Genomic DNA, 27,784 nt, shown 5'->3' on the forward strand with positions numbered 1-27,784 from the left:
GCTTTTTGCGTCTATCCTGGGCTGGGCCAGAGGAAGAAGAACCGGCCGCGGGTCTAGACCCGGTGGGCTTGCGAAAGGACCGAAAACGGGACGAACCAGCGCGACCGCGGGGGGCGCCCTTCGGCCTGGACTGGGGGAGGTGAGTACTCTTCCCACCCGTGGCCTCAGATATAAGTTCGTCCAGACGGGTTCCGAACAAGCGGGAACCCGAGAACGGTAGGCCAGCCAAAGAGCGTTTGGAAGCGGCGTCCGCCGCCCAAACCTTCAGCCAGAGTTCCCTCCTGACAGAAACTGCCAGGGCAGAGGAACGGGCAATGAGGGCACCCGCATCAAGAGAGGCCTCACAGACAAATTTTCCGGCCTGGACAATTAGTTGGGCTAAGGAACGGAGGTCCTGTAGAGGGACGTCCGACCCTAACTCCCGTTCCAGTTGCAAACCCCATTCAGAGACCGCTTTACCAGCCCAGGCGGAGGCAAAGACCGGTCTAAGGGCCGAACCAGAGGCAGTAAATATGGCCTTGGAGAGGGATTCCGTACGACGGTCCTCAGCAGACTGGAGGGAAGATCCGTCTTGTACAGGAATAGTAGTGCTTTTGGACAGGTGAGCCACGGGAGGATCAACCTTAGGCGGGGACGTCCACGTGGTCACAGAATCCGCTGGAAAGGGATAACAAATGTCCAGCTTTTTGGGTGTAACAAAGCGGACGTTAGGCCGGGTCCAAGCCTTGGACACCACAGAAGAAAAATCTGCGTGGATGGGAAAGACCTTGGAGGCCTGTCTGGGGCGAAGAAAGGACATGCCGGCCTGTTCAGAGTTGGGGGGGTCATCGTGTATGTGAAAGGTATCACGGATGCTAGTGATAAGATGCCCCACCGCGGACGCCAATTTGGACGGCAGCTCTGAGTCCATGTCCACGTCCGAATCCGCCAGTTCTCCCTCAGAAAGCGTATCCCTTTGAGAGGATAGACTTGACTGAGCTCGCACGCATGGCGGAGAGAGCGAAGCATCTGGAGAAGATGTGCGCTCAACCCTCGAACGTTTCTGAATATGCCGGGCCCTGGAAGATTCGCTGGGAGGCAGGGAATCAGTGGGGGCGGCAGAAACGGTAGTCCCAGCGGGTGCGACAGGGATTGTGGCAGCCTGCGGGAGAGGCGGTCTATCCACGAGACGGCCCACTACGTGTGTAAGGCTTTCCACCGCCTGAGACAGAGACCTAGCCCAGTCAGGGGGTTCAGAGGCACCGGGGGGCGCAGCGGAAAGCGGGCCCTGCACCGGGGCCTGACATGCAAGGCAATGCGGCTCAGATTGCCCACACGAAAAAAGTTCCTTACAGGCGGTACAGGCATGGTACCAGGGTTTGGGGGCACCCGTGGGATCTGACATGCTGAAAAAGTGGTCGTACCCCAATACAGAGACCACAAGGGATATAGCAGCTATGACCAGGAGGGTTAGGAGAGGGTTAACTGTCCTACCAGTGCCTCAGAAGAACGTCAGGAGTAGAGAGGATCAGCAGCAGCTGCAGCAGCAGCAGCAGCAGGGAGCAGCAAACAGCAGAGAGCCTGCAGATAGCGCCCACAGAAGCCGAGCGATACACCAGGTGCTCAGAGTCCCCCACGTGTCCCAGCTTCCTGTCTAGGAGTGAGGAAACGCGGGAAGAATTCAGCAGAAGCGCGGGGAACAAGCTCCGCCCCCTCCAGCGCTTGAAATGTCTCCTGTGAAGGAGAACCTAACTCCGCCCCCAAAATGGCGCGCGCGCGTAAGCCACGCCCCCTGCTGCCGAAAAACCTCGCAGGGCTAAGAAGAAGCAGGGTGCCATGAAATAAAGGGCCCGCAGGCCCCAAGAGTGCGGCGATTATTCCCAGGTGGGTGACCTTCTGCCACCATTGTCCCCTGCCCCGCCGATGCCGATATGGTCATGTCGGGCATAAGCCCCGCCCCCCGTTCGGAACGGAGCGGGCGGCGGCGGGAGGGAGAGAGGGAGAGATCAGCCGTCTTGAAGAGTAGTCTGAAAATGGGGGAAAACGGCGTGGGGGTGCAGGATACACGGAGGGGAGCTGGGGAGGGTCTGCTGGAGCGCTCAGAATGAGCGACCACGGGTGCCCCCCTTCAAACCCAGAGGGGGGGCGACCCCAGTACATGCTTGCCGATAGGGACAGGGTATGGGCTGGAAAAGCCATCTCACCTGTCTTCACCCTCAGTTCCTTCCAGCAGGGTCGCCCCTTCAGCTACTGGCACCGCAGTGGCAGGAAGCTGGGAGAGGGGCTTTGCGTGCGGGCGACCCCCTAGCTGGCGGGATGTAGGGGAGCCATTGCTGCCCAGATCCTCCTATTGCTTCTGTGGGGGAGGCAGCAGTGCAGATAAGTTGGCACTGGCGCAGCTCACCCCGGGAGAGCAGAGAGGCCCAATGCGTCTCTGGTATCTCTAGGAAAAAACAAAAATAAAATAAAATTACAACAAGGAGAAAACAGCCCTGCAGTAGCAGGGAGTGTCTTGCCTCCTTGGACACTAAGCTAAAACTGGTAGCCTCTATCTCCAGGCTGAGGGTATAGCTGATGGAGGAGGGGCTTAACAGTTTTACTTAGTGTCACGCCTCCTAGGGAGCTGAGCTATACCCAAGGTCTGTGTCCCCCAAGGAAAATGGGCGAGAAAAGAAAATTATAATAAAAAGTTGAGTTAAAGGAGAAACAAAGCCCTCATTATTATTTTTTTTTTTTATATAAAAATATACAAAATCAATGCTGCAAGCATTGTTACAACTAGGCCTGCATGATATATCGCCAAATCAATCGTATCACGATAATCGCAGATGGTGATTTGGCCGACCCAAAAATGCTGCGATTATTTTTCGCTTTATAAGACACACTGTGCATCTCATAAAGCGATGGTTGACTTTTTTACGTGGCTGACACTGATGTATCGCCGGCCGCTAGGCTGCACAGTGCCGCCAGCGATGCATCAGTTACAGTATACTTTCGTTACTGCTGAAACAATCGCTCTCCTATTGATAAAATCACCAGCTTCTGTACTCACTATGAATGCACTGCAGCGAGCGAGACGGCCGGTGCATGACTTCAGTCAGTCGCGCTCTTGCTTCATTAACGAAGTGGGAGGAGCGTGAATGACTGAGTGAGGTCAGTCATGCGCCGGCTGGCCCGCTTCGCTGCAGTGCATTTATAGTGAGTACAGAAGCTGGTGATTTTATCAATAGGAGAGCGATTGTTTCAGCAGTAATGAAAGACTTTGCATACAAAGACAGTTATGTGTGTGGTTTAGGACACATGAAGGGACATAATAAAGTAAAGTAATGCTGTGACACCATGAGGGGGACCAGCATAATATGCTATCTGTGCGCCATCCACAGGTCCCCCATAACGGTGCGCCATCTAAAGAATCCCCCATAACGGTGCACCATCTAAAGAATCACCCATAACGGTAATATGGTACCTGGCTGACGAGTCACAGCATGGGCTCCTGTGGCGGCGGCGTCAGCGGCTCATATGGGAAAATCCAAGCAAATAGACCTCTAGCACAATTCCCTTAAAATATTGCATTGCATATCATTATCGCAATTTTTAGGGCCTAATCGCAAACAAATCTCATATCGTGCAGCCCTAGTTACAACAATGACTTCTAGATTGCCAGAATCGCCATCAACCTTGGGACAATGTCATATAATAGGACATAATCAGTTAAATAAAACCATTCAGCTCATACCCATCTTACTGCTGTTGCTGCTGGATGGGGGAGGTGTTGATGGATTCGCCCCGATGCTCTTGCTCCTCTCCTTCCTTAAGTTTTCCACTGTTTTCCTTGCAGAATTAAGGATGGCAAGAGTGCTGAGGGACTTTTGCCTGCAGGAAGACAAACTAGTCAGCATATACATCTCCCAGTATAAGAACAGAACACTCAAAGACCTCATCTTTACCTTGGACGAGAAACCTGGCCAGCAAGGATGCCAACCCTGGGTGTTGTAATGGGTGTAGAGGGAGTCCCTCCAGGTACCTCGCCTATGGTGGCGAGAGGGGACCGATGAGCAGTTGGGGTTTGGGGTGAACCACTGGCAGCAGAGGCCTAGAGAAATGACAGAATAATGAAGACTAGTCAGGGCAGGCACTATCTCCAAAACCTGGAGTCCATGCAATGCAACTTCTTGTGAAGGAAATTAGAAAGCCCTGCCGGATGCAATATTCCAGTAATAAAAAAAAATCCCCACGTATGACAGCAGTGTGTGCTGGACAATGAGAGCTTACTGTATATTTTAGGGGTGCACCGAAATGAAAATTCTGGTCCGAAACCGAAAATTCAGGATACCCCTTGACCGAAACCGCCTTTTTGCCCAAATACTTTTAAAAGACCCCCCACCCCATAACAGTGCCATCCACAGACCCCCCCACCTCATAACAGTGCCATCCACAGACCCCCACCCACCCCATAACAGTGCCATCCACAGACCCCCACCCACCCCATAACAGTGCCATCCACAGACCCCACCCCCACCCCATAACAGTGCCATCCACAGACCCCCCCCCCACCTCATAACAGTGCCATCCACAGACCCCCCCCCCCACCTCATAACAGTGCCATCCACAGACCCCCACCCACCCCATAACAGTGCCATCCACAGACCCCCACCCACCCCATAACAGTGCCATCCACAGACCCCCACCCACCCCATAACAGTGCCATCCACAGACCCCCACCCACCCCATAACAGTGCCATCCACAGACCCCCACCCACCCCATAACAGTGCCATCCACAGACCCCATTGTACAATTAATAGATTAATAGAAAATAGCGGGGAGGGACTGGGAGGAGGAGCTGGGGGCCGGTGCGTTCACTGTGCTCCGGCCCCCAGCTCCAGTAGTTATAAAATGTTGTACAATTAATAAGAAATCTATTCATTTGGCCCCCCTCTGCAGTATTACATTCAATACAGCCACATCATACTCTCAGGGCTGTCATCATAATGCTGGCCGGCCGGGCAGAGGAGCGGCAGCGTCACAACTGACGTCATGTGCCCGGCCTACTTTCTGAATGAAGGAGGCGGCGCAGGCATGTGACGTCAGTCGTGATGCTGCCGCTCGTCTGCCCGGCCGGCCAGCACAGCCCTGTGAGTAGGATGTGGCTGTATTGAATGTAATACTGCAGAGGGGGGCCAAATGAATAGAATGCTTATTAATTGTACAACATTTTATAACTACTGGAGCTGGGGGCCGGAGCACAGTGAACGCACCGGCCCCCAGCTCCTCCCCGCTATTTCCGGCCGATATGTAAAAATATCGGCAGAAACAGATTAGGTGCATTCTCGGCCGATATTTTCGGCCGCCGAAATTTCGGTGCACCCCTAGTATATTTACCATCATCATGTTGTGAGTGCAAATATTAATGGTGCTAGTATATACAGTCCATATAGAGCTTCTCGAAATAACATGTAAGAAATAATATCTGTATAATAGGTATTATTTCCTAGTGTTTTAAACTGCATGGAAGGATTACTGTTGTGGAGTCCTAGCCCGCCTCTGGATGGCCTGCACACTGGCTTTCCTCCTCAATAAACTAGTGAAAGTTTAAGAGAATTGCAATCTGCCGGTCAGGAGCACAGAGCCGGCTGGGATCCCTTCCTCAAATGTGCACCTCTTAAATATCCACCTTTTACAGTCTGTCTACTAGAAGTTATATCACTGCACTTGCTGACTTCTAAGGACCTTTTCACTTCCGGTCCATGTGGCTGTCAGGACCTTGCCATACTCCATGCAGCAGACACACTTCCAATTTTGGTGCCACGGATCAGTAATGCATTAAAAAAGAATACTCCTGAAGTAGGGAAGTCCCACAAATTGTCCAGGCCCCAGAGAGCAAGGTAACTGCTCCACCCCCAAGTATAGTAAAAACAGATTCCCCTCTTCATGCCCTGCATTGGGAGGGGTTAGGTGGACATGTTTCAGGCCCATGTCTGGAGGAGACTTAGGCCCTCAGGTTAGGCTAGGTTCACAACTGCATTAGATGCTCTATTAGGGGCCTCTGTAGAAAACAAAGTAAAAAAATATCTGATGCATACATGCAGGGTTTTTTTGCCTTGCAAAATGATGTAGTCCCTAGTTGAAACCTAGTGGAGCCCATTATAGTCAACATGTAACATTCATTTTTTATGATAGTTTGAGTGGCATTTTCATTTGTTGTGAATTTGTGCACATATTTTTTAAGTTCTGTAGATAAGACTACGGGGAAAACCCCATAACCAGAAAACCACTGATAAAAATATAAAAAAAATACATCAATCTGGAAACATTTGAGTAAAACTGGACATGGAACAATGCTGTAAGGGCTACTTTCACATCTGTGTTTTTGCTCGATCTGTCAGGGTTCAGCAAAAACGCTTCCTTAACGATAATACAACAGTCTGCATCCGTTATGAACAGATCCGATTATATCATCTCTAAATTAGCAATGACGGATCTGTCTCTAAAACCATTGCAAGTCAAAGGGGGACATTTACTTTTGTGTCAAAGAAAATGGATCCATCGCCATTGACTTACATTGCGAGTCATGATGGACCCGTCTTGCTCCGCATCCCAGGACGCACTCAAAAACGATACTTGCAGCGCTTTTATGTGCGTCATGGGAATGCAATAAAAAAGGAATGCATTCTGGTGCACTCCCTTTAGTTCAGTTTTGTCCCTATTGACAATGAATGGGGACTAAACTGAAGCGTTTCCCCAGCTATTGAGATCCTATGACAGATCTCAATAGCGGAAAGGGAAAGCACAGATGTAAAAGTAGCCCAAAATGGAATATAGCTGGGTCGCCACATTTGGTCACATGGGTGTTTTTACATCACCCTCGCTTGAGTGGCGAGGGTCAGGCCTTGAGCAAATTTATCAGAGGAGTAAAAACTTCTGCAGTCAGAGGCTGGAGTCGTTTTTACTCCAATGACTCCGGCACACAGACTGCTGGAGATGCGCCTAATTTATGAACAGGAACATGTCTCGTCATTAATTAGGCAAATCCTCCAGTAATGTATGGGGGGGGAAACAAAGACTGGTGTAAAAACGAGATTTTTGTATAACTTACCAGTAAAATCTCTTTCTCGCTCTTTCCTTGGGGGACACAGAAGACCTTGGGTATAGCTCATCTCCCTAGGAGGCGTGACACTAAGTGAAAACTGTTAAGCCCCTCCTCCATCAGCTATACCCTCAGCCTGGAGAGAGAGACTGCCAGTTGCGTGTCCAAGTAGTGAGAAAAGGCAAAGTCCAACCAGTGGAAACAACAAGCCAACTACCCAACGGGTAAACAAAACTCGGAAACCGTGTAGAAAAAAAAAACAATGAATGGGTGGGTGCTGTGTCCCCCAAGGAAAGAGCGAGAAAGAGATTTTACTGGTAAGTTATACAAAAATCTCGTTTTCTCGCCCAATTTCCTTGGGGGACACAGAAGACCTTGGGACGTTCAAAAGCAGTCCAAGAGGGGAGGGACCACAGCACCAAGGCGAAGCACCCGAAGGCAGCAAGGAAATGCCACCTGCAAAAAACCAGGCGGCCCAAGGCAGCAACCGCCGCCGAAGCCAGAGTACGCACCCAGGAAAACCTGGGAAAGAGTGCAAGGAAGACCGTGGCCACCCTGCACAATGACATGGCTGAAGCCCATGCCTCCAGCCCCGGAGGCACCAACCGCTCTGGTGAAATGAACGGTGACACCAAAAAAACAGAGCCCTGCCCTTGAGCAGTAACCACAGCAATAGCCATGTGGTTAAGCGGAGGAAAGCACCCAGGAGCCGTGAACCTTGGCGCGGACCTCCTGGAAACAAGAGACCGAGCGTCGACAAGAGTCGGAGATGTCCAAGCAAAAAACTGCAGACACTTCAAGTAACAGAGTCCCAGTCGCAGGTCCAGGCCAGACTGGAGAAGACCGAATCACGGGAAGAGAAAGGCAGAATTGGGTGAATGCCCAGCTTCCTAAAGAACCCCAGGGAAGACCCTAAGTCAGACAACAGAACCTGGACGAAGCACGGCCGGGAGCGAACACTAGTGTGCTCGCTGGACTCGTCTGGGCAGACGGGAGGAAATCCAATGCGAGTAAGCGCAAATCAGTGACACGGCAAAAAGGTTGGGAAAACTGGTCCCGTCGGCCCCCGAGCAACGCCGTCCCGAATCCACGCGGAGCGGGGGAGCAGATGGACAAACGGAAGGAACCGAAAGGGACCCGGCCAGTTTCCAACAGACTCCAGGACAAGTCAGGCTAAAGTCCTTGTCGTTGTAGCCACCACAGGAAGGTGTTCTACAGACCCGAAGAGGGGGCTTGAAGGGTAATCTTGACAGAAGAAAGTAGGCACGCCAGGTTACCGAGAAGGTAAGTCCAAGCAGGACCAGCGCCCAGAATGGTAAAAGTAATCTGCACCCAGCGGGAGGACAGAATGCGGCAAACCCGGTAATAGGCACACAGCTAGTACAGCCAGTGTGAACAATGGAGACAGTACGAGGTCATAAGGAACACCGGGACCATCCATATGAACAACCATGGTCTCCCCAGGGGGGAGGGCAGTGAAGGAACAGCCCCTGAAGCCTGGCCGGGGCAGAAGCCACATCGGAGTGAAACTGACCCAGGAGAAGCCAAAACAGAGCCGTCGAGAAAAAAAATAGCCGAGAAGACGGATGACACCCTCCAACCGCAAGGAGGAGTGGGCAACAGGGAAGCCACAGGACCGCTCAAAAAGCAGAACTCCGCTACTCCGAGATGTCCGGCTCACCAATTCGCAGAAGGCGAATACCCTAACGAATCGAAAGTGGAGGTCCCTGACCTCGGTAATCGAGCAACCAAGAGAAGTTGGGCGACCTGCTCAAAAAAGAGCGGCTAGAACCTGGTAGCAAAACAAACTGAAGCACGGAGGGTGCCAACAGGAAGGACTCAAACCAAAACGCATCCAAGAGGAGGAATGGCAACAGGCGAGGGAACCGTAATCCGGCCAGAGCCAACGTAGACTGCGAGGAACGCTGGAGACAGCACTCTCGACCATGTGACCGCTTGCGCTGGGAAGCAATGCCACAGGGTAACTAATGGGTACGCATCCAGGAACCACAAACACTCCCCAGACGGAAGGGCCAACGAATATGGTGGATACCGTCACAACGGAAACACCAAATATACCCTCCGAACAGAGAACGGATACCACCCAGCTCGCTGCAGTAGAGAACAATAGAGCCCATCCAGGCCAGGTGAACAGAAAGATCTCCTCAGAGAAGAGTGCCAGGCCGGCGGCAATCACCGTATCCCAAGAGAAAAACGACAAGTCGCAGGAAGAATGGAGGCATACGTACAAGCAGCCCCATAAGCAGTGAGAAAGCCAACCCACCTACGGAAGGAGAAGGCATACACGGCCCAACAACGCACAGAGTAGCAGCCCCCAAGAGTGTCCGCCCACTGCGAAATAGTCATACAGCAAGGAGGGCCATCCACAGAGCCCCACAGAAACCACAGAAGTGCAAAGTGCAACCGGAAGGGGGGACACACACAAGACTAGTATGGCATGCGACGGAGCGCAAGCAGTCTGCCCAGAAGAGAGGGCAATGTACTTGGCAAACAGTGCGGGCAGCAAGCGTGCAAAGCCCGCCCAACAAGGGGGTGATGCCCAAGACCAGCACCTACTTCAGAGAAGGAAGACATACCATATTCCGCCCAGAAGAGGGCCATGCACATGGCCACACCGCATCCAGCAGGACGTCCACCTAGTGAAAAGGGGACATGCACATGGTAATCCTAACATTAAGTGAGTGTGCAATAATCCACCAAACACCGAATTTTGTGAGAGTACAACTACTTCGCCAATGAATGGGGACAAGTACAAGTCCAGCACAGCACATACAAGGACAGGTGTGAGTCCTGTGAGCGTACAAAAAGTCCACCCATGGAATGAGGGGTGGTCACGCACAAGGCCAGCACCGTATCCAATGGGAGTGCAAGCATTTCACCCATCTTAGAGGCCAGCAACGTATCTGGTGAGAGTGCAGTATGCTGCCCAGAAGGGGGAGCCATGCCCATGGCCAGTATTGCAACCAGGGAGAATGCGAGCACCCCGCCATGGATGGGGGTCAGGCACCTGGCCAGCAGCACACTGGCGAGAGAACAAACACAGTCAGTGAGAGTGTGTGTATGTTGCCTGAGGAAAGGAGACATGTCCATGGCCGGCAGCGAATCCAGTAAGAGTGTCGTACACCGCCCACGGAAGGGGGAACATGTATATGGCCGGCAGTGGATTTAGTGAGTTGCAAGCATCCCACCATGGAAGGGGGTCCTGCACGCGGCCAGCAACTTATCAGCGAGAGAACGACCCCAGTCAGTGAGGGTGTATGCATGGCGCTTGAGGGAAGAAGGCATGCCCAAGGCCGGCAGCGAATCCAATGAGAATGCAGCATACCGCCTATGGAAGGGGGTAATGCACATGGCCGGCTGCCCAGCACCATAACCAATGAAGTGCAGTATTCCGCCTAGAGGAAGGGGGTCATGCACAAGACCGGCAGCGAATCCAGTGAGTGCAGCATTCCGCCCCTGGAAGGGGGTCATGCACAAGACCGGCAGCGAATCCAGTGAGTGCAGCATTCCGCCTATGGAAGGGGGTCATGCACAAGACCGGCAGCGAATCCAGTGAGTGCAGCATTCCGCCTATGGAAGGGGGTCATGCACAAGACCGGCAGCGAATCCAGTGAGTGCAGCATTCCGCCTATGGAAGGGGGTCATGCACAAGACCGGCAGCGAATCCAGTGAGTGCAGCATTCCGCCTATGGAAGGGGGTCATGCACAAGACCGGCAGCGAATCCAGTGAGTGCAGCATTCCGCCTATGGAAGGGGGTCATGCACAAGACCGGCAGCGAATCCAGTGAGTGCAGCATTCCGCCTATGGAAGGGGGTCATGCACAAGACCGGCAGCGAATCCAGTGAGTGCAGCATTCCGCCTATGGAAGGGGGTCATGCACATGGCCGGTATCAAATCCAGTGAGAGCAGCGATTTCGCCTATGGAAAGGAATCACGCACATGGCCGGTAGTGAATCCAGTGAAAATGCAGCGGTCCCCTATGGAAGGGGGGTCGTGCACCAGACCAACACCGTATCTGGCGAGAGTGCAGAGTCCACCTATGGAAGGAGGACATGCACAAGACCGGCAACGAATCCAATGAGTGCAGCATTCCGCCTATGGAAGGGGGTTGTGCACATGGCCTGCAGCGAATCCAACGAGTGCAGCGTTCTCGTGCACATGGCCAACACCGTATTCGGTGAGAGTGCAGTATTCCACCTAAGCGGGGGGTCATGCACCAGGCAAGCCTGCAGCCCGAGAGAGTGCAGTATTTCGCCTAGGAAGGGGTTGTCTGCACATGGCAGTTACCATAGCTGGAGGGCGCATGCACTTGGCCAGCGCTGCATCCCGGAGAGGGCTAAAGAAGGGAAGCATGCACCAGCCGGGGAGTGCGACACCATGCCGCTCATGGAAGGAGCACGCATACAGGCGGCGCTACTGAGATAAGGCTGCAGCGTCCTGCGCAGCGCACAAGAAATCCATTAGCTTAACCATGTTATGCATTCCCAAATAAAAAATAGCCTCACTGAGGCAGAAAGAAGTGCCACCATACAGGTGCCCAGCATAGAAGTAGAGGGGGGGGGCGCGCCAGCCATATAGGCCCATCAGCCGAGCAAAACAAACAGAAGCACGGGGGCCGGTACCCGAAGGGTTAACAGCCACCAACCTGGAAGGGAGGAGGAGGCGGCGCCGCGATCCCCTGGGGGCGGGGAACCTCCAGGCGGGAAGAATTCGCGCCCGGAGAAGTTCCCGCCCCCTCCAACAGAGGCCGGAAGTTTGCGGCCTAGCAGGCCGTGAAGCCGGGGCCTAAATTTTCTGCGGCACCCGGCTGACCGGGGCCGCACAGGAAACCGGAGCGGACTGCCTGGACAAACCGGCCGCGGAAGCCCACCCCGCGGACCGGAAGTCAGGGGCCCGGGTGGAGCGCCGGAATGCGGCCCAGTAGGCCGAAGCCTGGACCAAAATTTACGGCGCCCGGCCGGCCGGAAGTCGCCGACGGCCGGCCGGAATCGTTGGAGCATCGCGCTCAAGCCAATGCCGGCCGCGGGAGTCTACCCCGCAGGCCGGAACAGTCGGGGGCCGGGAGGAAGTGCGGCCCAGCTTGGAGGTGCGGCCCAGCAGGCTGGGAAGAAGCGCCGGAGGTGCGGTCGCCCAAGCAGCACTGCCGTCAGGAAAAGGCCCCCGGTCCAGAGCAGCGCATCGGTGAGGGGATGGGGGGACCCTGAGACCGGGTGCCCGTGAGGATGTGAGCACAGCGTTCCAGGAGGGACGCTGATATGTGAAGGGAGGCGATGTGGCTGCCTATTCGCAGCATTCTGCTGCTAAAATGTCCCATGAGGGCCAGAAGGGAGGAGAGGGAGCAGGGAGTGGAATGTCGCCCCGCAGCACCCCAGGGGCCAGCCTAGGTCCAGCAGTGACCGAAGGGTCCAAGTATGGGGGGTCAGGCACGCAGGAGACCAGGGTGGGGGGTGGGGGACGTAGGGCTGGAGAAGCCACTCTCTCACCATAGTCTTCTTCACCCTCGGTCCATTCCAGCAGGGTCGCCCCTTCAGCTACTGGCACCGTAGTGGCAGGACGCTGGGAGAGGGACTTGGCGTGCGGGCGACCCTTGCGCTGGCGGGATGTAGGGGAGCTGGGCTGCCCTGATCCACCTTGTCTTCTGTGGGGGAGGCAGCAGTGCGGGTGACCGGCACTGGCGCAGCTCAACCCCGGGAGAAACAGAGAGGTCTAGTGCGAATCTGTTGTCCCTGATGATCTGGAACAAAAAGAAAAGAAAAAGTAAAAATCAAAATTTAAACAAGGAGAAAACAGCCCTGCAGTAGCAGGGAGTGTCTTGCCTCCTTGGACACTAAGCAAAAACTGGCAGTCTCTCTCTCCAGGCTGAGGGTATAGCTGATGGAGGAGGGGCTTAACAGTTTTCACTTAGTGTCACGCCTCCTAGGGAGATGAGCTATACCCAAGGTCTTCTGTGTCCCCCAAGGAAATTGGGCGAGAAAAGCCATTCTTTGTAAATGACCCCCACGTGTTAATTCTCTGCCACACAGCAGTTCTGTCCTTCTTACCTGTGGACTGCTAGATGCGGCAGCGGTGGAAGAATTCACATTGTTCTGCTCGTTTTGTTCCCTCTCCAGCAGCTCCTCGTACTTCTTCATGTCGTACTCCAGCTCTGCTGCCAACTGTTTATCCGCAGCAAAGAAATCTTTGATCTCATCTCGGTAATCCTGCATCATCTCCTGCAGATGGAGCAGAAAATGTTATGCCTGTATATATGGCATTTACCCACAAGTCTCTTACACTGGCTACCTACCCGCAAGTAATTCATGAGGTCCCGCAATGCAGGGATCCTCTGCTGCTCCAATAAGCCCTTCAGAGATGAAATAATGGGGATGATGTTTTCTACAAAGTTTTTCTTTTGGACCTGCAAGGGTAAAAGAAACAAGATATGACATACTCCTTCTATACAGCAGCAGACTAATCACCGATACCCATCACTACGCCCCTGTACATTATCAAAATGTCACCTGGGAAATGAGTTTCTTTTGCGCCACTTGCATTACAGCATTAGCCATAGCCATTTCATCGTCGTCTCCTCCAACAGTCTCCTCCCCTGGTTTTGACCTCATTGCAGATAACTTGATCTCCTTGCAGCTCATGATTTCAAAGATGTCCGATAGCAGTTCATTGGCTTCCATGTCAATTGGTAACACGCCATCCACAAAGCAAGCTGGAGGGGCAATGACAATTAACAGAGAGACCTCTCACTGTAAAAGCACATAGAATAAATACCACAGAACCCTCATACTGTCTAGATGGCTCTAGAATAGTGCCTCTCATACTATGAGGCATGCCTCACATGCTGCAGAGGTCTTTTCTGGCTACACCACTGTCTGGTTCAGAAACCCAAGTCCTTTTGAGTTTGTTATTCTTGGTCCAAGAGGGAAATGAAGAAAAGAACTGAGAAAATGTTTCATTTTGGCACGGACTTTGACCAAATGGTGAGGCCCGTGCATCATTATGATCTAGCTGGTGAGGTTCCAGTGCCGAAAGATTGAGAACCCTAGAACGACGACGTCTGAATTGTGTCCCTCCAAAGACCTCAAGTTCCAGCATGTTATGACAGTCATGCTTGGCTTCTTAGTATCACAACAGCTGGTCTAGAAGATGTAAGGTGTAGACCTACCTAAAACATTCTGGCTTATCTTTGTAGTCAGACTGAACCTTTGCTCGTCTGTGAAGTGCTCCAGCAGAAATTTGTAGATCTTCATGCGTTTCTCCTTGTTCTCCTTTCCTTTCAGGGAGAACAACTTCCTCTCCCTAAAAAAAAGGTCAGAGGTCAGCAAATTCAAAGGGTACCAGCTCCATACCAATGCTTGAGAATGCAGAACTCACCGCTCGGTCTGTGAAAACTTGTTGTACTTGTCGTGTTTTTCGTAAGAAGTAAAGTGAAAAATGCATTCAATAAAATGCTGAGAGAACATGACTGGGTTTCTTTTCAGAAGAAGGTGAACCAAGCAGAATTCTGCAAACCTGGAATATGGGAGGAAAGGAACAGTAAAGTTGCTGCACAGAATCTTGCTGAAGTTGCTGCACATGTGGATACCCTTCATCATGAACACTTACTTGGCAATATCCGGGTCTGGGTCCACCAGGACACTGACAAAGTGGAAGAACAGGGAGCCCTTCCACTTTACAAACTCTTCCTGCAATGAAAAAGATAAATAAAACGATCAATGCTTTCCCAGGACAAGTAAACAATCACTAAGCGTCTACACCGTTATATTCAACATAAAGGCAGCATATAGGGGGTCCACATTTCTACTGGTCTAGTACGTCAGTGTTCGCAAACCTACTATATGCGTAACCCAATGTGTATGCACCACAGGGTGCCGGGGTGCGCACAACTGGCTTAGCATCCAGCTACATGTTATTCCTGGATGCTAGGGCCACTCCACATTAAAGCCATCATCAAGACTGTAATACAGTTTAATACTGCAGTGGGAATGGGAGACCTGCTCAGCCATTCACTCTAATAGGCCTCCAGCCTTTAGGCATGAAGCAGAGGACAGTGCAGGCGGCGTGATGACATCATTGCACCGCCTAGGCCCGTCTGCAAGCAGCTCAAAATTTAGGCCAAAAGAGGCCCGTGTCCTGCACCGGATCGCTGACAGCGGCATGGAAAGGAGAGTGAGGCAGGTATATGATTTTGTTATTTTTTTTGTTGGGGAAGGATACTGTTGGACCACTGTTATTATCAACGAGAGGCAATAGGGTGGGATTTAATACTTTTGGAGGCATTATAAGAGTGCATCAGTACCACTGAGAGCACTTTGATGGGCTCTAATACTTCTGGGACCACAATAGGGGGTCATTATTACTGGAAAGCACTATTAAGAGCTTTACTACTTCTGGGGATCGTTATTACAGCCCTGCCCCCCCCCCCCCCCTCTCCCCCACTAGTACACATTGAACACCCCCTGTGAAATATAAATAAATAATTGGCAATCATATTCATCATCATTATTCATCTATATAAAATCCTTATCTGCCACCAATATATGTATTTATCTAAGCAATATCCATATTGAATATATATTTGAATAATATAGATATTGCTTAGATACAGATTAGGGATCGACCGATATTGATTTTTTAGGGCCGATACCGATACTTTGTGAACTTTCAGGCCGATAGCCGATAATTTATACCGATATTCTGGGAATTTTCATTTTTGAAAAAAAAATTAAAATTCCCACAAATCTGCTGAAAATTAATGGTTTATTGTTAATGTGTATTTTTATTTTTTTTGTAAATCTTTCTTTTTCATTTATATTTAATATTTTGGGGTTTTTATTTTTATTAATTACTTTCTTTTTTTTAACTAACTTTTAGCCCCCTTAGGGACTAGAACCCTTGTCCTATTCACCCTGATAGAGCTCTATCAGGGTGAATAGGAGCTCACACTGTCCCTGCTGCTGTGTGCTTTGTGCACACAGTAGCATGGAGCTTATCATGGCAGCCAGGGCTTCAATAGCGTCCTGGCTGCCATGGTAACCGATCGGAGCCCCAGCATTACACTGCTGGGGCTCCGATCGGAGGAGCAGGGGAGAGGGAATCCTGTGGGGGGCGCACTGCGACTGGGGTGGGGCGCACCACTGTTTAATACTGGGGGGGGGAGGGGGGGCGCACTGCGCCACCAATGCTTAATACTCTGGGGGCTTGGGGGGGAGGCGCACTGCGCCACCAATGTCTGATACTGGGGGGCTTGGGGGGGGGCGCACTGCGCCATGAATGTCTGATTTGGGGGGGCGCACTGCGCCACCAATGAAGCTTAATCTCTAATTTATTCATATACAGGAGGCGGGAGCTGGCTGCAGGATCACATAGCCGGCTCCCGACCTCTATGAGCAGTAGCTGCGATCCGCGGCACCTGAGGAGTTAACTACCGCAGATCGCAGCTACAGCTCATAGAGGCCGGGAGCCGGCTATGTGATTCTGCAGCTCCCGCCTCCTGTATATGAATTAATGTGAGATTAAGCTTCATTGGTGGCGCAGTGGCCATAGCTCCTCCCCCCCTCTTGTCCCCTGTCCTCCCATTGGCTGGAGCGGCAGCAGCAGCACAGGGGGAGGAGACACTGCTCCTTCTCCCCTGTGCTGCTGCTGAGGGAACACGGAGAGCGCTGTCAGCAGCGCGATCTGTGTTCCCAGGACGTTATCGGAATATCGGCAAAATAAATGCCGATACCGATAACGTTCAAAATCCTGAATATCGGCCGATAATATCGGTAAATCCGATAATCGGTCGATCCCTAATACAGATAATGCTAATGATATTTTCACACTAGCGGCAGGACGTATCCGACAGGCTGTTCACCCTGTCGGATCCGCCCTGCCGCTATTTGCCCGTGCCGCTGGACGGATCCGTTATTGCAATTCATTTTTAGACGGATCCGCACCGGTCTGTGCATGAGCAGACCATGAAAACTGTGAAAAAGACTGCCAGAGGGATCCGTCCATCCACATGGCAAGCAGATAGACGGATCCATCCTTCCGGTCTGCGCATGCACAAACCGGGAATACTGTGAAAAAGACTGACAGAGGGATCCGTCCATCTGCATGACAAGCAGGATAGACGGATCCATCCTTCCGGTCTGCGCATGCACAAACCGGGAATACTGTGAAAAAGACTGACAGAGGGATCCGTCCATCCGCATGACAAGCGGATAGGCGGATCCGTTATTGCAATGCATTTCTAGACGGATCCGCACCTGGATCCGTCTACAAATGCTGTCAGTTGTCACACTGAGGCTACATTCACACTTGCGTTCGGAGCGGATCCGTCTGATGTTAGTCAGACGGATCCGCCCAGACTTTACATTGAAAGTCAATGGGGGACGCATCCTGATGCATTCTGAGCGGATCCGCATCCACTCAGAATGCATTGGGGCTCTACGGATCCGTTCGGGGCCGCTTGTGATATCCTTCAAACGGAACCCACAAGAGGAACCCCGAATGCAAGTGTGGAAGTAGCCTGATCGGCGGATCCAGCAGGCACGCAGCTCTGACAACGGAGCTGCCTTGCGGATCCGGCATTGCAAAACAACTGAAGGACGGATCCGTCCTTCCGGTCTGCGCATGCACAAACCGGGAATACTGTGAAAAAGACTGACAGAGGGATCCATCCGCATGACAAGCGGATAGACGGATCCGTTATTGCAATGCATTTCTAGACGGATCCGCAACTGGATCCGTCTACAAATGCTGTCAGTTGTCACACTGATCGGCGGATCCAGCAGGTACGCAGCTCCGACGATGGCGCTGCCTTGCGGATCCGTCCTTCCGGTCTGCACATGCACAAACCGGGAATACTGTGAAAAAGACTGACAGAGGGATCCGTCCATCCGCATGACAAGTGTGTATTTTTTATTTTTTTGCAAAGTGCAGAGCAGGGTGAGGGAAAGGTCAGGTTGTTCACGCCCAGAAATATTCATGAGGCAGAGCTCAGGCTTTGTTGGTACACGCCCCCTCAGCATGTAAACACAGCAATAACACAACCATGAAAAGGTTTAAGTATGGGTTTTAACTTGATGAAATCTAGCCTAACCAAATTATATGTATATCCCGATGGATTTTAAGTGTTTTTTAATTTTTTTTTATTTATTAACTCGGATAACCCCTTTAATATCACCTTGTGCGGTGTGGCCAGCACAAAAGCCTTTGTAAACAAAGGAGCATACCATATTAAATATAGGAAATGGTGCAGAATTTCAACAAAGGTTATATTAGTAAGTGTCATATAATAATATTCTTACAAACACATTCGTCAACAATAACCAGAAAGTGGCCAACCCCTTTAAACATTAGTAAGTAACCGAGAAACCATATATGACCTATGACAGAACAGCTGTCAGTTACCCCCTTAGGATCCAGCAGTCAGCCCACAGTGACTTATCACATTAAATTTACACATTTTTGCACTGGTAAACTAGGTCACAGACGATCAGTGCAGGAGGATGGGAGAGCTGATCAACCTCACAATACATGAGCACCATTGGCGTCCTCCAGTGCTGCATTGGACACGCTTCTCCTATAATATAAGCATCTTACCTGAAGAAGGTTGGTCAGCATGATCAGGGTCTGTTTCCGGATGAAAGGATCTCTGTCCTTGAGACACACAGACACATTAGGGATATATCTGTCCACCATGGTGGTGTACCGAATGCACAGGTCACAGATGACAATGATCACATTGTTCCGGATGGCAAGGTCATTAGACACTTCAAGTTCTCGAGCAAGGGCAGGTATACACTTCTTAGCAAGGTCTTCATGCTGGAGACACAACTTTCCTAAGGGAGATAATGGCCCACATTTATCAATGTATTTGCATCTTTTCTCACTTGGTCCCTGGACCCTTGCCGATCAGTTGACCGTACATCGGTCACATCGGCTAGTTGCAGCTCAGCCACATTCAAGTCAATATACCATGTATGACTGTGCTTGGACAGTCGCCCCGAGTGCTCACCAGAGCTCACCAATTTTTAAACGTGGAGTGAAAAGGGATCATTGTTTGCCGCTTGGCTAGGATGTATATACATTTAGACATTAGTTATACCAATCCAGCATTACAGCCTATATTCTAGTCCAGAAAAACACTCCCTATTCTGCAGACTGCAGAGCTGAAATCCTCCAACATTCCCTGCTTATTAAGAGTCTGTACAGCACTTGCATTGAAATGTACATTTTGGCAGACAGTCATGTGTATGGTCAGCTTTAGTTTGACTACATATCAAGTAAAGAAAATGTAATTAAATGCCATGTACCCCATGTTCATGTTTCGAGTGGGAACAATGCACATTTTTGCTGCAGTGGCATTGTGAAGACTTTTCTTACCAAGTGTTATGAAGGCATGAGCTCGGAGCAGAGGTGGCATAGTGGACCCTCTGAACTGGGACAGTGGTTGAGATTGTGGTTGAGACTGTGATTGGGACTCTGGAACACCTTCATTGTCAGGGACACTGGAGTCTGGAGGAAGAAATAGTAAAATTAGTTATTGCAACCGGTAATCTCATTATAGAACACGCAGGATAGTAAACTACGAACATGGACTCACCCTCTTCTTGATGCACAGATGCCAGGATAGACTGAACCAGAAGCATGACTTGTTTCCCTACACGTGCTGGACAAAGCTGAGCAGCCTCACCCAGAGTAAAGAGATATCGGACCTAATAGAGGAGGAGCGGAACAGGATATGGTTAATATAGAGAGGTTGACATTGTTAAATGACCGCCTACATTCAAATGTAACACCGTAATGCCATCTATAACCGCCAGGAGGATCGGATGGTATAGGAGAGACTATATTATATCATGCGCCCCCTTTGTGGCCGGAGGAGGAATCTCCAACGTTGACATAACCTCAAGGTGGAGCAATTCTACTTTACATTGGTATGGGAAAATATAAAATGGAAATAGTATTTAGGTGACAGTCTTGATGGAGACAGGTCGGACCATTTAAAGCTTAATCACTGTAGCTAAAACTCCTACAGCTTTTTTTTTAAAATCAGATGTTTCTTTATTAACATTTTTTAGACATTCTATCACATCAACATGACAGTTCTTTCAGGTCGCAGACCTATACAGTATCTATCGCCTATAATATATACCATATACATTATATTACGCATATCCACGAAAGACATGACATAAATCTTCAAAGAAACACAGGTATCAAAACATATCTAGCGCGAATACTAATATTTTCCATGAACAAAAAGACCCATAACCCACCCCCCTCCCATTCCCAATAAGGCAGGGCACATATGTAGTCACCTCTTTTATTCCAACATTCCCGGGGTGTCGGCACCACAATACCCCTCAGTAAACCATCTTCCACCATCAAGTTCCAACCCCCGATATTCCATAAGACATCACAATCCAGCAGCCATCTTCCCATACAGCCTCACTTCAATGTCAGGTAACCCGCTCACCAACAAGCATCTGTATATACACCACACACCTGCTACCACCCAATATCCTATGTATCCTCCATCCTCGCTGCATTCACCTCATATAGAAAAACTCCTTGTAAGCGCCAACCAGGAGCTGCAGCACCCAGAATTATCGATCCAGCTGCCCCAGATTGCTTCAAATTTGGACAGACATTTCCTTTTCTGATATACTCCTCTTTCTAAGCGAATCACTATATTTAATCTAGCAATATATTCTGATATGTCAGGAGGTATGGATTGGATCCACTTTGCTGCCAATGTTTTCCTAGCTTGATATAGCATTCTTCCTATACCAGTAGTTACAACAGATTGTAAATTATTATCCGGTACCAAGCCTAATACACACAGTTTGGGATCTAACTTAAGATTAGCACTGTACACCTTGTTCACCAGGTGTAGTACTGCTTTCCAATAAGATGTCAGTGATGAGCATGTCCACAGCATGTGCAATAGGTCAGCCTCAATACTTCCACACTTCAGACAGGCCGGGCTATCTCTATAGCCTATTTTATGCAAAAATACTGGGGTCTTGTACACCCTATGTATTAAATACAGATGTGATAAACGCGCCGCCTCATTAAGGGATAAAGTAGGGGTAAGTTCCACCACTTCTGTCCACTGCTCATCCGTGAGTTCACCTAGATCTCTTTCCCACTGACGTCTACTCGTTAACGGATATCCCTTAAGGAAATCCTCTAATAGGGCCTGATACACCATGGAGATTGCTCCCCTCACTGATCCAGCCGCAATCACTACATTTAATGTCTGGTTTGATATAAATGTTACCGGGGCTATCCTAGACTGAGCTTCTAAAGCATGCCTAAGTTGCAAATATCGATAAAACTGCGAGGAGGGCAACCCAAATTCAGAGCACAATTGTTGATATTGTTTTAAGATTCCATTAGAATAAATATGGCTCAGATTCCACACCCCTTTATTATTCCACTGGGAGAATCCAGTCAGGCTAGTCTAAAACTCCTACAGCTTTTTAATATACTCGTGTTTCAATTCTTCGGCATTTTCAAGATCTCTACATATGGTCAATGAATTAGAACAGACTTGTCTCCATTCATGGGCTACAAACCCGAACATATCTAGCTGAGGTGTGAAAACAAATGGATCCAATCGAGACCATGCTCTGTGAATGAAATGCATCTGTATGTATGACTGCATTTTCATTCACTGACAGCAAGAGTATACAGAACATAAGGGGGGGAAAAAAATAAAAAAAAATTACATAAAACTAATAGATATCATGATGGATCAGTGGGCCCATGTGTGCAATCACGACAGCATATTCCCCATTACGCTAATATTTCCCTGAGGACAGAGACCGTGTCTAAAACCTCTCACCATTAAGTCCTGATCAAACTGAATATGCTGGCTATCGGCCATCACGACAGAGGAGATGTGCTCTTCACAAACCGACACCAAATCTCCGCACACATCATTAAGCAAATCCTGCAATAGGAAAAAAAAAAAAAAAAAAAAAGTCACCAGAAATTGCAGATATTTCCAAAACCCAAGTGGGTCTAGGTGGAGCCAGGACCCCCAGCGATGTATTAGGGTGTATAGTGTATATATTACATAGCTTTTGGAGGCTGGAAACAACCTCTGCTTCAGCGTTTTACCTGCACTGCTTCAGGCGAGTCCAGGTGACCGTAGCACAGCTTCTGCAGAGTCTCTATCGCTGGACTTATAATCTCTGATGGACACTTAAACTCTTTCAGCCAGGACTTTACATCATCTGTACAAAAAGAGAAATATACTTTAAATCTCCACTCTACATGCAGACTGATGGCTTAAAGAGGACCTTTCACGGGTCCAGACATTATGAAATCAGTAGAAGGTTATGTAGGGCATAGAGCAGGAATCTAAGAGCCGCTCCGTTTGCCCGCTGTGGCCCCCGTTCACTTCAATGGGCATCTCCTTCCTGGCTGTATCGCTGTCCAATCACAAACAGACTTTTCTTTGCAGATTTACAGTGCTGGAGATGTGGCACTCCGGCGAGTCGCGCACTCCTGATTAGCCTGTCTGCCCCATAGGCCGATTTTAATTACTTTTAGTATAAAGCTGTGGCCTGCTCTCACTACATTCATTGGAAGCCATCTGGCACAAGGAAAGGTATGGAGTGGGCTCGGCATGCATGTTGGTACCTGCATCCCTTGAAAGGAATGGTAATAGGCAGAGTGGACCCAGCATGCATGTGGATCCAACACTTCCTGAACTTTATGGCGGCCATTATGGTGCGTAACAGGTAGTATTTAGTGTTAGGACAAGTCTTACAGAGATCGCCTTGACGTTCGGCAGACGGGCTCAGATGGTTTTGTACAAAATGCATTGGCCAAGCATCTCACTTTATAAATAAGCGTAGCATTAGCACTATAACATTTTTTGTGACTATGGCATTATTGTACCTTATCTGGTTTGCACCAGTAGACTGTATTGATTACTAGCTGAATTTTGATACCCGTATGGGCCAACTAATGTGGGTTCAACCTATCACTCAGTTGGTAGTCTGAGTGGTTTTCCCCACAGTAATTCCTGGTTCTTGCCATTTTGCACTAGCCACTTTATCTAATATTGGATGCACTTTACTGGCCAATTGGGGTCTCTATCACAGTACTTATCCGCATGATTTTACATATGTGTTTATTGTCATTTTTACGTTGTGTTTCAGTGAAGTGATGTTTTGTTGTATGACATATGTGGTCCATGTTTTAGTAACTACTTGCATTCCCTGTGTAAAAATGATTCTGGACCATTTATAAATGACTATGTTGGAGCCATTCCTCTATCATTTCTACCAGTATATGATTGAATTGTCAGCTGGTCCATCTGGGCGTTACCAGTGGGGGGTGCGCCCCAGCATAGTCTGACACTGGCAGCAGTGATTGGATAGTGTCAGACTGTGCAGGGACACACCCCAACTGGTAACAGCCATATGGACGTTCATTGCAAACTAACAATTCATTCGTAACTTCCAGCAGGAATAAAGGAATGGCACAGCACAGATTCATACCAATAGATGCTCCAGAATTGTTAGTACACGGAGAATGCAAATAGTTACTAAAAGAGACATGTCAGAGGCGACCGGTCGTCTTTAAGCACAAATTGTATTAAAAAACTGCAGGACGTCACATGACACGACGATTAAACTTTTTTGTTCTTACATATTCTTCCATCTGTACAGGACAGCTTGACCCCCAATTACAATTTAACTAACAATTTTGAGGGAAGGAGAGATTTGTGCCTCTGATGTGTTTAATGCACAGCCGATTGTCTTCACTGGATAAGTTGTAACAAACTCTCAGCTGTGAGACGTATCAGGCCTGTATAGGAATTTAGCCTCGTTAAGCAGAGGTCTTGAAAATCAGGAGGATTGTAAACTCCCAACAGAACCATTGTCTCAGAGTTCGGAAGATTTCCTTACAGAACATTGCCTTACCAATCAGGAACGTTCTCCTGTCTGCAGGGAGATGTTTCGCAACGTGGCCGATCACACACAGAATGTGCCCAGTGGTGACGCTGGAGCTTGCTTCCGTCTCTCTGGAAGAGAGAAGAGGCTGAATAAAACTGAAGCTTGACTTTCTGAACATCATAACATCTGACAGAATCGACGTCACTTACCTTCTCACCTGGTCCCAGGCATTCAGGATTTTGGTGTAATCCAGTTTTGGCGAAGACCCAGCGACCTTAGCAAGAACCATCCAGGCTGAGGCCGAGTTCGCCGTCTCCGTGTGAGAGATCAAATTGTTGATTAAAGTAGAAGAAAACTTATCCTGCTTTGCCCATAGGTGAAATGCTTTAGCCAGATACCGGCTGTGGACAGAGAGGAACATGCCAGATTACCAATTATCCTGGATTATCAGACAGTGATGCTAGGGAAAAAAACGAGATTTTTGTGAAACTCACCTGTAAAATCTCTTTCTCGCGTGGTTCATTGGGGGACACAGGACCGTGGGACACAGGACCGTGGGTATAGCTTGCTGCTGCCACTAGGAGGCGACACTAGGCTGAAAAGTGATAACTCCTCCCCTGCAGGCTATACCCCCTCCAGCCTGGAGAGAGCATATCAGTTTGTGCCCAAGCAATAGGAGTAGGAGAAAATAACCATACGGTAAACAACCAACAACTGACCAACGCCAGTCGGATCAAACCAGAACTGGGGCCATAGTGGCTCCACAACCGCCAACAACCACGGCAAACAGAAATCACTGGGTGGGAGCTGTGTCCCCCAATGAACCACGCGAGAAAGAGATTTTACAGGTGAGTTTCACAAAAATCTCGTTTTCTCGCTGGTATCATTGGGGGACACAGGACCGTGGGACGTCCTAAAGCAGTCCACGGGGAGGGAAAAAATCACATGCCCCTGGAGAAAAAAACGTCCTTGAGGATGCGTAACTCACTGTCGCCTGCAAGAATTTGCTGCCTGGAACAGTATCCGCCGGTGCCTAGGAAGGCACCCGGTAAGACTTGACGAACGTGTGCCCGGAAGACCAAGATACTGCCTTCCACACTGGAAGCTACTGCACGAGGAGATTGACCCGAGAATCGCCGACCGCTGGTCGGGTGGGCCAAGACTCAGCTGGGCGTTGCCCACCCGAGGGCGGAATGCCCGAGCAACTGTTGAACGGATCTATCCGGAAAACATCCTTTGGAGGCCGTCAGCCTTGACAAGGACCCCAGGATAAGAATTGGTAGAAGTCCTTAGGGCTGTAGGCGCCAGACAAGGACAAGCAAGCCCAGAGGCCAAATCACATGGCTGATTGAGAGCTCGGTCCGTGTACTACGAGGGAGAAAGAAGAGAAACCCATGTCTGTGAGGCGTGGAAAGGCGACCACCTTCTGCGAAAAAAGAGGACCTTGGACGGAACACTGCCCTATGTTCATACTCAAAGAAAAAAAGTACGTACAAGAAGGCGTAACAATTCAGAGAAAAAAAAATAAAAAACAATGCCACCAAACAGCTGGCTCCTGGCCGCAGCTGTGGAAGCAGAACTAAAAAGCCAAGTCCTTAGGATTCACCTCTGGTCCAGAGAACAGCCCCTAGGGAGCGGAATATTGGTAGACCAACGCCCTCATAGCCAGAGAGGCTGGTGGTGAGATCTCTAGTAAGAGAAGCTGCCTGAGAATCACTAGGAAACAAAACGCCTGAGCCAGGCGAGCCCCACTGCCGGCCAAAGTATCAATACCACATGGGAAAAGTAAGTAAAATAAAAGCCAATGTGAGCACCGCCAGTGATGGGAAGCCCCGTCACTGACCATATTTCAACAAAACAGTAACGCTGCCTGGAAGGGCAGATGAGTGGAACAAAGGTGAGAGAAATACTCTTGCCGGGTGAAGTTCGACCACAACGTCTTCACCATACCCGAGGAACCCTGGGCCCGAAAAAAATAAATAAATAAATAGGGATGGGCTCCCAGAGTCGTACAACCCATGGCTACTGGTCAGCTAGACAGGAGGATAAGGAGATCAGTTATCCACCACGAGGGGAGACCGGAAAGGAAACGTGTGATCCGTACCAGGAACGAAACTCCTACTAACAGGGGACGTCGTAACAGACACCCGCTCTACCCGTCTTGGGAAGACTCTCAGTCCACCCCCGGAATGAGCAGTGAAAGAACAACCACCATTGGCTTGAGGTGATATCACTGACATCTGAAGAGAGGTAGCACCACAGTATGACTACTAGATCCAGGTCCCACTTAGAACGGCAATCTAGAGCAGACGAGTGCCGTAGGGACTGATCTACCCAGTAGAACGCACTCAAAAGGTAGGTGCCGATCAGCCATTGTAATTACACCATCGCCACACCCGAGCCTACGACAGAAGGACAATAGCCAACAATAATGAAGAAAGACCGGCACTCACTATAGCCTTCAACAAAAGATTATGTCTTTTTTGGTCACATACAATACTCTGACGCGTTACGGCTCACATCAAGAGCCTTTCTCAAACATATGGATATGGATTGGATGTGGCAGAAGGACAACAGTTGTCAGAGCCACGTACCCTTATTGGTAGAAAACCAGAAAGAGGCCAGAACTAAAGCCCATTCCCATGTGAGACGGGGGCTCCACAGCATCTAGTGGAGATGCGACACACCGCCAGAAGGGGAGGCCCTACCAGGGAAGCCCCAAGAGTAATGCACACGCCATACTCCAGCCGAGGAGTAGACCACACCGTAGAGGTCACTGATTCTCGTGGTAGAGGAATCCGCTGCCTGACGAAAGAACTGTGCAGAAGGAGCCTTCGCATGTAGTGGAGACTCAAACACCCCTCGTGCGGTAGGGGCTACCGTATGCTCCGCCAGCGTGGACATGAGGGGACGGCCTGAGAACATCCAGGAGAAGTTCTGGTATCAAGCTGGCCCAGTCAGTAGAGCCAACCCTAACCCCTCCACCTGACAAGGGCGCTGAACAGGAGCAACTGCCGAATTAGTACCAGGGTAGAACCCCTACCTGAGGGGGGCTGTCTCGCTACAGCGATTAGGAGCATCTGGCCCTAGCGTGAAGACTACCCTGCGAAGGAGAAGCCGTTGTAGTAGCCACTGCAGATTGCCAGCATAACGCCCTCATCTAGATAAGGATGAGTGGTGGACTCAGCATCCGGAGTCGGTGGAATACTCTGCTTGCTGGATCTTGATCACAGTACTCTGTGCAGTGTGACTGACCTGAACGGTGGAGGCTCATGGGGATGGGGAGACTCTAGGACACATAAGGGTGGGTGACTCCCCTGAGAGCACAAAGGCCACATTCTTGTGTCTCCAATAAGTGCATGAAGAAAAGAGGGATACAAAATGGGGGTATCCATAGTCTCCAGTGGCAGTATCCATATGCCACTAGATGGAGAATATCAGGCACCAGCGGTACCGACTGTTGCCACGGACCACCTGTGAAGGGAACCAAGGCATCTAGAGTCGTGGCGTAGCTGAAATACAGCATGCAAAGATGCATAGCGATTCCCCCGTTACTGGATCGTTTGTAGAGGGAACTGCCATAGGAAGTATGTGATGGCAAATGGGAGATGGAATAGCAACCAACGGAAGCGCAAACCCCCGGTAGGGAAGGGGGTAGCGATAGTCAGAACCGCAATCTACGGAAGTGTAAGTACCCACTCAATGGAGGGGGAAAAACCGACGGCAAACACTGCACCCTGTGGCAGTGCAAACGCTTTACCTACGATCGGGAGTAACATATCCAGTAAGTACTG

The 27,784-nt window shown here is 49.9% G+C and overlaps 1 protein-coding gene across 1 annotated transcript in view; it reads right to left on the reverse strand.

The window, feature by feature from the left end:
* Positions 1–27,784, reverse strand: part of NCAPD3 (non-SMC condensin II complex subunit D3) — an 86,561-nt gene that overhangs the window by 30,321 nt on the left and 28,456 nt on the right. The window contains exons 17-31 of the mRNA XM_044282004.1: positions 24,200–24,391; positions 24,018–24,118; positions 22,201–22,316; positions 21,923–22,030; positions 19,673–19,784; positions 19,453–19,584; positions 18,670–18,908; positions 14,686–14,765; positions 14,455–14,592; positions 14,246–14,379; positions 13,587–13,789; positions 13,373–13,483; positions 13,128–13,298; positions 3,927–4,072; positions 3,716–3,852 (exon numbers count right to left, since the gene is read on the reverse strand). Coding sequence (XP_044137939.1) covers positions 3,716–3,852; positions 3,927–4,072; positions 13,128–13,298; positions 13,373–13,483; positions 13,587–13,789; positions 14,246–14,379; positions 14,455–14,592; positions 14,686–14,765; positions 18,670–18,908; positions 19,453–19,584; positions 19,673–19,784; positions 21,923–22,030; positions 22,201–22,316; positions 24,018–24,118; positions 24,200–24,391 — 2,120 coding nt within the window. The remainder of the gene's footprint in view (positions 1–3,715; positions 3,853–3,926; positions 4,073–13,127; positions 13,299–13,372; positions 13,484–13,586; positions 13,790–14,245; positions 14,380–14,454; positions 14,593–14,685; positions 14,766–18,669; positions 18,909–19,452; positions 19,585–19,672; positions 19,785–21,922; positions 22,031–22,200; positions 22,317–24,017; positions 24,119–24,199; positions 24,392–27,784) is intronic.

This window comes from Bufo gargarizans, chromosome 2 (assembly GCF_014858855.1).
Source record: "Bufo gargarizans isolate SCDJY-AF-19 chromosome 2, ASM1485885v1, whole genome shotgun sequence".
NCBI lineage: Eukaryota > Metazoa > Chordata > Amphibia > Anura > Bufonidae > Bufo > Bufo gargarizans.